Source organism: Salmo salar, chromosome 10 (assembly GCF_965601325.2).
Source record: "Salmo salar chromosome 10, fSalSal1, whole genome shotgun sequence".
Lineage (NCBI taxonomy): Eukaryota > Metazoa > Chordata > Actinopteri > Salmoniformes > Salmonidae > Salmo > Salmo salar.
The window spans coordinates 117,734,886-117,743,038 of NC_138300.1; the positions used below are offsets into that span (position 1 = coordinate 117,734,886).

Consider the following 8,153-nt stretch of genomic DNA (forward strand, 5'->3'; position numbering starts at 1 on the left):
CAAGCCAAATTTCTTCAGCCTCCTTAGGTTGAAGAGGCACTGTTGCACCTTCTTCGCTACACTGTCTGAATGTGTGCCTGTCACAAAGGAAAAGTACAAATCAATGAATGAACAACACAAAAAATGACACAAATTGCCACCTGGGGCAGTCAGGGACCTTCATATTGTATGCAGAAAAACCTGGTATAGGTAGGACGCCACAGAGCATCCCAAAGACACCAAAAGTGCACTTTGTGCGGAACTGACGTATCCTCTAACGTCAGGTGACGTAGTCTCTTGCACAGTTAGGACGGACACTTGCCAGACACCACGGTCTCTACGATTCGCCGGTGGTGAAGGACGGCGGCGCCATTTTGCGACTGAACGCGTGGAAGTAAAGAACATACAAAGATAACTTTTTGTGAATTTATACTTTACGTAGTAACACATTTGTTGATGTGGGATACATTTCTCAAGACAAGAATATTGGTTGCTCCAGCAAGGATAATCTAAAAAAATGTTGGCCGGCTAGCTAACGTTAGCTAGCCTAGCAACTAGCTAACACTCAGGCTAGCCAGCAGGCTTTTGTGTACTAACGATGTTAGCTAGATAGCTCTATTGCTTCAAAGTAACAAATACATGTTGAAACAACTTACATGACATGTAATTTCAGGCCAAGTTGGCCAACTAACTAAATACATTTTGATTTGTTTCATCCATTGTTTTTTTTTGTAAAGCTAGCTAACCACGTTGTCTTCATCTGTTCCCCACAGCCACCCTTGATTAAGGAACAATGTACCCCAACGCGTTAACACATTTGGCGCGATCAAACCCGTTCAGTGCGCCCCTTTTCACGCTACAGAAGGTCGAGGAGCCACCACAAAGCCTTGCTGCCGAACATGGACCAAGAAAACGCACATTGGCTGCCGCTGCAGTTGCCGGTAAGAAGAGTGGTGTATGTTACTTAATATTAGCCAACTAACGGTAGCTAGCAAAGTCCGCAACGATTTAGCTCGCTAAAATAGGTTTGATAGCTAATATTACCACTATGTTTTTACTAGTCCATAGCGTTATGGGTTTATGAACGAAAGCCAAACGAACCGTCTATCACTCTTTACTTATCAGTGATTACATCAATGACTATTTTTTTTAATTACACCTATGAATGGTAAATCGTCTGGGCCCAGTTTTTCTAAAATTATCTATCCAGATTTCGGCTATAGGATTAAATGCACATACGTAGAATGAATACAACAGACTAATCATTGACATGAATATGAACTAACGTTTTATTTCTATTCGTGTAATACTATCCAATAGCCGAAGTCCAGATAACCTTGGAAAAACTGATCGCTGAATATCAGGCATCAGACATTTTTTTAGTTCGCCTTTGGCATCTGTACAGTCCTTTTGCACTTCCTTTTAGGCAAGGCCTTTGCAGTCGTGCATGGAGGACACTGTGAAGGGCAAAGTTTTGTAATAAGTAGGCCAGAAGTTATGACAACTTAATAGTAGAAGTCTGCAGAAAAATCGAGCTAGCTTGAGATTTTAAAATAGGAATGCAGCTAATACTATTTCCAAGGCCCAATCCCCTTTTTATGAGGACTAAAGCTACAAGGCAAATCATATTGATAGACCTAAATGGTCCCATGTTGTCTATAGCCCTGGCACAGGTAGCTAGCTAATTACAAAGTAAACACTGTAACAGCCTAGGACTTATTTTGTTGCAAATAAGTAGAATAACACATGGGGGACCTAATGTCATGGTTGAGTTGAAAGAATAGTGTCATGAAGACTTGTTTGTCATTTGTGTGTGTATAGGGGCTTGCACATGTTACCTGATCTCCTTGCCATGTGAGTTTGGAAGTCTACCAATTTACTAAAGCTGTCATTATGGCCTTGTCCTAGGCTGTGCTACTTGCTTTGACAGTTTCTTCCATTGAGTCTTATCAGTTAGTGATTTAATGGGAACCGTTTGGCTTCGTTATACTTGAGCCCCTATCAAATAGATTAGACGGATAGGCTACCGTTTACAACCCTCCGTCTACGTACTATGTAAGATACGGTGCCCTTTAACTACATGTACCCATATATAAACGGAATAATCAGTCGTAACGCCGTCATGCTAGACTGTCGCGCTGAGGTATCGGCTTGAATAGAATGTGAGGCACCAGTTAAAGACTCAGTACTAGGAAAAAAAGATATGGTCTTCACTCTCGGGAGTTGAACTGAACATTTGTATTCAGGTCTCTGCACCAACTACCCAACTAAAGAGTAGGCCTAATACTGCAGTGTACATAAAAAAAATGTTTTCCAACCTCTTTACACCCTGTGAAAGAACCCCCAATTCACTGTCTTTTCCTCAGAGGGAGACAGTTGTGAGTTTGGCTCATCGCATTATTTCATCATGTGTGGCATCGGTGGAATCCTGAGCTGTGGTACCACACACACAGCAGTGGTGCCCCTTGACCTGGTCAAGTGCAGGTTGCAGGTCTGTGGCCCCCGACCACGGGTTGCATGGCATGTATATTGTGTTGTGGATTCCACTAAGACATTGACATCCCAGATAACAGTATTGTTCTGAAACAAGACTACATCCCCAAATAGCTTTTATTTTCAGGAACGGTGTGTTTCCACTAATATGCAGTGGGGGGAAGCAGCCAGTTATTTTATTTGCATGCTTGAACTAGAGATGTATTGTTGAGGCCCTAGGAGCTAAAATGAGAGTAAAGTAAGTCATGTGAACTGTGAAGCTTTAACAGAATGCGAAGCTGGCATTCTTTAACTTTATGGTATCACCCCTAAATGGTACTGGCAGGCGCTTGCCCTTTCTCTGTGCCGCTAACAGCAATTTGATACTGTACCCACATTCATTCAACATCAGTGACCTTTAGCCTAGCAACAACTGCAGTCAAATTCCTAGCCAGGACAGGACATCCTCCTTGTTAAAAACTGGACTGCCCTGGAGTTGGGCCTACAATACTTGCAGAACAAGTTTTCTAAATGACAACTGGTGTCCTTGGCCAGTATTCACAAAGCGTAGGAGTGCTGATCTGGGATACGTTTTGACCTTTCAATCATAATGAATAACATTACATTGATAAGAGGGGACCTGATCCTAGATCAGCACTCCATCTCTTGACACTCAATGAATAACAACCCTGGTATGGGAATAGAGGAATCACCCAAACATACCTTGCTTTTATTATTGAAGATTTGTTTTACATTTAAGTCATTTAGCAGATGCTCTTATCCAGAGCGACTTACAAATTGGTGCATTCACCTTATGATATCCAGTGGAACAACCACTTTACAATAGTACATCTATATATTTTTTGGGGTGGGGGGGGGGGTTAGAAGGATTACTTAATCCTATCCCAGGTATTCCTTAAAGAGGTGGGGTTTCGGGTGTCTCCGGAAGGTGGTGATTGACTCCGCTGTCCTGGCGTCGTGAGGGAGCTTGTTCCACCATAGTGGTGTTACTTGCTTAACAATAAAAACATGAATGACTATGTCAGTGTCGGGGAGAGCATATTCTCCACTGTGCTAGAGGGCATAATCAAAAGAAAAGCCTAGAGAGCGTATTATGACAATCCATTGCTAACGTTGTGGTGTGAGACACTCGGCATGGCTTCGAAGTGATGTTGACTAACAGCATGGTGTGTGTTGTCTGTCTCTATTCTGTATTGTGTTCGGTCTGCTCTAGATTCTGACGTTAGCTGTGAGTTTGGCTCTAAGAAATACTATGCCTTGTGCGGCTTCGGCGGCATCCTCAGCTGTGGGATCACACACACGGCGGTCGTTCCCCTTGACCTGGTCAAGTGCCGTCTGCAGGTCTGTATATCCGCTAGTCATGTGGGGTTGCGTCCCAAATGACTCCCTATATAGTGCACTACTTTTGACCAGGGGCCCTTAGGGTTTGTGTCAAAGTAGTGCACAATGTAGATAATAGGTTACCATTTGGAACGCAATTCTAGTCTCTGTGATCAATGTGCTCAGCTGCGCTGGAAGAATGGATACATTGCAGTGTTGAAGGTCAATTCCATTTCAATCCAGTGAGTAAATTGAAATTCAATTTTTTTCCCCCCTTCCTGATTTGAAATGGCATTGACCCCAACTCTAATAAATGTATAATACATTGGTGTGTTATGGCCCTGTAGTATTGAGTGCATTTCTGTAGTATTGAGTGCATTTCTGTAGTATTGAGTGTATTGCCCCACTTAAAAAAACAAACTCATTCAGTTCAGTTTGTAATGTAGGTTCTGTCTCCAGGTGGACCCAGACAAGTACAAGAGCATCTTCAAGGGTTTCTCCATCACCATTAAAGAGGATGGCATGAGAGGGCTGGCTAAGGGCTGGGCTCCCACTTTCATCGGTTACTCCATGCAGGGTCTCTGCAAGTTTGGCTTCTATGAGGTGTTCAAGATCACCTACAGCGACATGATCGGAGAGGTCAGTACTGTAGTAGTGCTCATCAGTGAGACTAAGTCCGCGTCCCAAATGGCACTCTTTGAACAAAAGTAGTGCCCTATAAAGGGAGTAGGGGGACTTAGCCAATATGTTGATTCTTGTCTCCTTGACTCCTCAACTGTATTGAACCTTCTTCGCAAGGAGAGTGAATGCAAGGAATCAAGTAAAGATGAATTGCGAAAGACCCAAAGAATAAGGTCATCCACCTCCCATTTTTATAATAATCCATCAGTTCTTTCTCAATGAATCTTTCCTTGATTTCTTTTGCATCCTCTCGCCTGCTTCTCAAAACGCATTGAATACGGTCTTGAAGTAAGGAATCTTGGCGCTTCTGTTCCAATACAGTTGAGGCAAGCAGGTGAGATGTGAGGAGTCGTGGAAAGACTTAATTGAGATTGTGATTTTGCTCTTCACCTCCTACCCTGCCTGTCTGGTAAATGCAGGAAAACACCTACCTGTGGAGGACCTCTCTCTACCTGGCTGCGTCTGCCAGTGCAGAGTTCTTCGCTGACATCGCCCTGGCCCCAATGGAGGCGTGTAAAGTGCGTATTCAGACCCAGCCCGGCTACGCTAACAACCTCAGACAGTGTGCCCCTAAGATGTTCGCCGAGGAGGGACTCTGGGCGTGAGTATCCCTACTGAATCAGCCGGTCACCTCCGTCTTAGCCCTAACCCTTTTGATGTTTTTGTTATTTTGAAGGGTCTGGGTTGGTATGGTCAGTGAAGTGCTGGTGCTCTCAGATCTGCAACCATCGAAGGGCTAGGGCCGAGGGTCAGGGAACACATTGGGACCAGCTGAATTAATATGGCCTTGTTTTGTAATGACTAGAATAAACTTGGCCCAGAATAAACTCCTCATTGACGAGGATGTTTCAACGTCCAACACGCTCCTTAGATCCACCTCTGGGGGGCGCTCCTGGTCTGAGTCTGCTATCTCTCTCTCTGAGTGTTGACTGCAGCTCCAGCCCAGACGCTCCCAGCAGCTTTCTGGCTGTACAGTTGGAGGTGCTTGAGTCATTGGCGTGTGAGAACAGTCTACCTGCTCCTCAGCCCACTCCCTGCACTGGCACCCTCGCTGGAAAATGACCAGTGCAGACAGGCTGGGGAGCGGACAACTTTTCTATGTCCCTACATAACTTTTTCTTTACACAGGTCATAGACTATTTGGTTCCTGTTTCCTATACCCAGTTTAAGTCTACTCCTGGTCTTAAATACATGCTCAAGGAATAATCTATTAAAACAGTTGTTTAGTCCAGAATTAGATTAAAGGTCCAACGTAGCTGTTTTTATCTCAATATCCAAAAACCTTAAGTGTGATTGCTTTCATTTAAAATGGCCAAAAATAAAATAACTTTTTAGCAAAGAGCAATTTCTCAAGCGAGAATTTAGCTCGGACTATCTGGGAGTGGTCTGAGTTGGGAGGAGCAAACTGAGAACTAGCTGTTATTGGCAGAGTTTGGAACTTTCTTAATGGTTTATTAACTAATTTACCGACTGATTTATGTCACCAGGTAGGTCAAAACCCCATCCCGCCAAAACAGGCTGAAATTTCAGGTGGTCTTTTCAAACAGCTCTTACACTAAAAAGTCATTATTTTCACACTATTATTCCAACCTCAGTGTGGAAATGTATATAAAACAGAGGACAGTCAAGTTTGACTGCACTGGGCCTTTTAATCCTGGTGAGGTAAAGGTCAATAACATGGAACAAGTCACTCACGCTCTGCCCCTTTGCTGCTTCTCTATAGTTTCTACAAGGGTGTAGTCCCTCTGTGGATGAGGCAGATCCCCTACACCATGATGAAGTTTGCCTGCTTTGAGAGGACCGTGGAGCTGCTGTACAAACATGTGGTGCCCAAACCCCGTGCTGAGTGCTCCAAGGGTGAACAGCTGGTCGTCACCTTCGTGGCCGGATACATTGGTGAGTCCACAGTTCTAAAGAGATGCGTATTTAAGTTGGTAGATGTTTGTTTTGGTTAGACTTCCAACCACAAGTGGTTATACTGGGTATTCAATCATTTAAAGATGAGTTTTACAACTGATTTCCGTTGGTATGAGATGTAGCCTATAACTTTACTCCTAAGCCATAACTCATCCAAAATGTTTTTTTTTTTTCTTAATCGATTCAAGAATTTTGACTTATCTGATATTTTCTATGTTGTCCTGATCACATCTCTGATGGTTGTTCTATCCCCTGCAGCTGGTGTGTTCTGTGCCATTGTCTCCCACCCTGCTGACTCCGTGGTGTCTGTGCTGAACAAGGAGAGTGGCAGCACTGCCATCGGAGTGCTCAAGAAGCTCGGACCCAAGGGTGAGGAGTAGCGCTGCATTCCTCTGTCAGAACCCTCCCTACCCCCATATCCTTTTCACTCTACTGAGAGATACCGAATTGTACTGTGTTGACGCTGATATTTACCTTTCACAATGTTCTGTCCAGCAACTTCTATTAACTGTGGCAGATGTGTAACCAGGCCAGCTCAGTACAGCTTGGTTTGGCTCGGTAGTGTGACTCAGCCAGTAGGATCTTTCAGATGGAAATGTATTGTGTAGTAAAGAGGTTTCCAACACGCTCCTTAGATCCACCTCTGGGGGGCGCTCCTGGTCTGAGTCTGCTATCTCTCTCTCTGAGTGTTGACTGCAGCTCCAGCCCAGACACTCCCAGCAGCTTTCTGGCTGTACAGTTGGAGGTGCTTGAGTCATTGGCGTGTGAGAACAGTCTACCTGCTCCTCAGCCCACTCCCTGCACTGGCACCCTCGCTGGAAAATGACCAGTGCAGACAGGCTGGGGAGCGGACATGATTCAATATCTCCTACATCATCTGAGTACCACCATCAGACATTTTGATTGGTTGATATTTTTTATGTTTATGCTGTAACATAAAGTATTACATTTTTGACTTGAGTGTAAACTGTTGTGTTCTGTTGCTTTCCATCTCCTCAGGTGTGTGGAAGGGTCTGGTGGCCCGTATCATCATGATCGGTACCCTGACCGCCCTGCAGTGGTTCATCTACGACTCTGTCAAGGTCTACTTCCGCCTGCCCCGTCCCCCTCCCCCAGAGATGCCCGAGTCCCTCAAGAAGAAGCTGGGGATCACAGAGTAAAGAAACAAAATGGCGGCCTTATCAACAAATATCTATAAAAAATGGCGGCCTTATCAACAGCAATATAAGATGGCGGCCTTCAAACAACACATCCTTAAGTTCACATCCACACTGCACACCGCTATCTGCCTGGTATAGTCATAGCTGTTCTGTTCTGCCTGTAGACCACCTACTCTGGTCTGAGCTACTTCAGCATATTACATTCAGAGCAAAATATGCTATGTAGAACAGACATGCCGCTACGACGTGTAGAATAAAGAATCATGTTGACTCTATTAGTAGCGTTTCTATCTGCGACGTTCCAAAACGTTTTCGTACTGAACATGGCCATGGTCAGCATGAGTTGGGGTTCATTTCAATTAGATTCCAGAAGTAAACTGAAATTCCACTTCTAAATTATAATTTCATAATTGGAATTTTAGTTTTTCGATTTGTTTTAATTGAAATGAAACTGAACCCAACCCTACTGGTCAAGGGGGAGGAGGGTTCCCACCTGTGGGGGAATAGAGAGAAGACAATAACACATGCCATCAGGTTAACACCCGACCGCAGTTGGTTAATGTTCTAATAAATAAATGAAAATGTGGAAACATTTTATGTCCT

The 8,153-nt window shown here is 44.1% G+C and overlaps 1 protein-coding gene and 2 non-coding genes across 7 annotated transcripts; all 3 read left to right on the plus strand.

Annotated features, from left to right (window-relative positions):
- Nucleotides 1–148: 148 nt before the first annotated feature.
- On the plus strand, nt 149–8,142 carry LOC106561671 (solute carrier family 25 member 3). Of its 5 annotated transcripts, none has more exons than XM_014125849.3 (8): nt 149–367; nt 753–920; nt 3,686–3,813; nt 4,252–4,431; nt 4,893–5,074; nt 6,197–6,369; nt 6,649–6,759; nt 7,390–8,142. In XM_014125849.3, exons 2-8 carry the CDS (start codon nt 773–775, stop codon nt 7,548–7,550), a joined length of 1,083 nt encoding a protein of 360 aa, XP_013981324.1. In that variant the 5' UTR covers nt 149–367; nt 753–772; the 3' UTR covers nt 7,551–8,142. The 5 variants fall into 5 exon arrangements, with proteins under 5 accessions (XP_013981324.1, XP_013981326.1, XP_013981325.1 ...); XM_014125851.3 differs by lacking the exon at nt 3,686–3,813 and adding an exon at nt 2,346–2,470 and having other exon boundaries at nt 151–367; XM_014125850.3 differs by lacking the exon at nt 3,686–3,813 and adding an exon at nt 2,346–2,470 and having other exon boundaries at nt 155–373.
- LOC123724997 (small nucleolar RNA SNORA53) lies at nt 5,331–5,565 on the plus strand. Its single transcript, XR_006757473.1, has one exon. It is a non-coding gene; the product is annotated as a small nucleolar RNA SNORA53 (small nucleolar RNA).
- On the plus strand, nt 7,012–7,246 carry LOC123724996 (small nucleolar RNA SNORA53). The gene has a single exon (XR_006757472.2). It is a non-coding gene; the product is annotated as a small nucleolar RNA SNORA53 (small nucleolar RNA).
- Nucleotides 8,143–8,153: the final 11 nt, after the last annotated feature.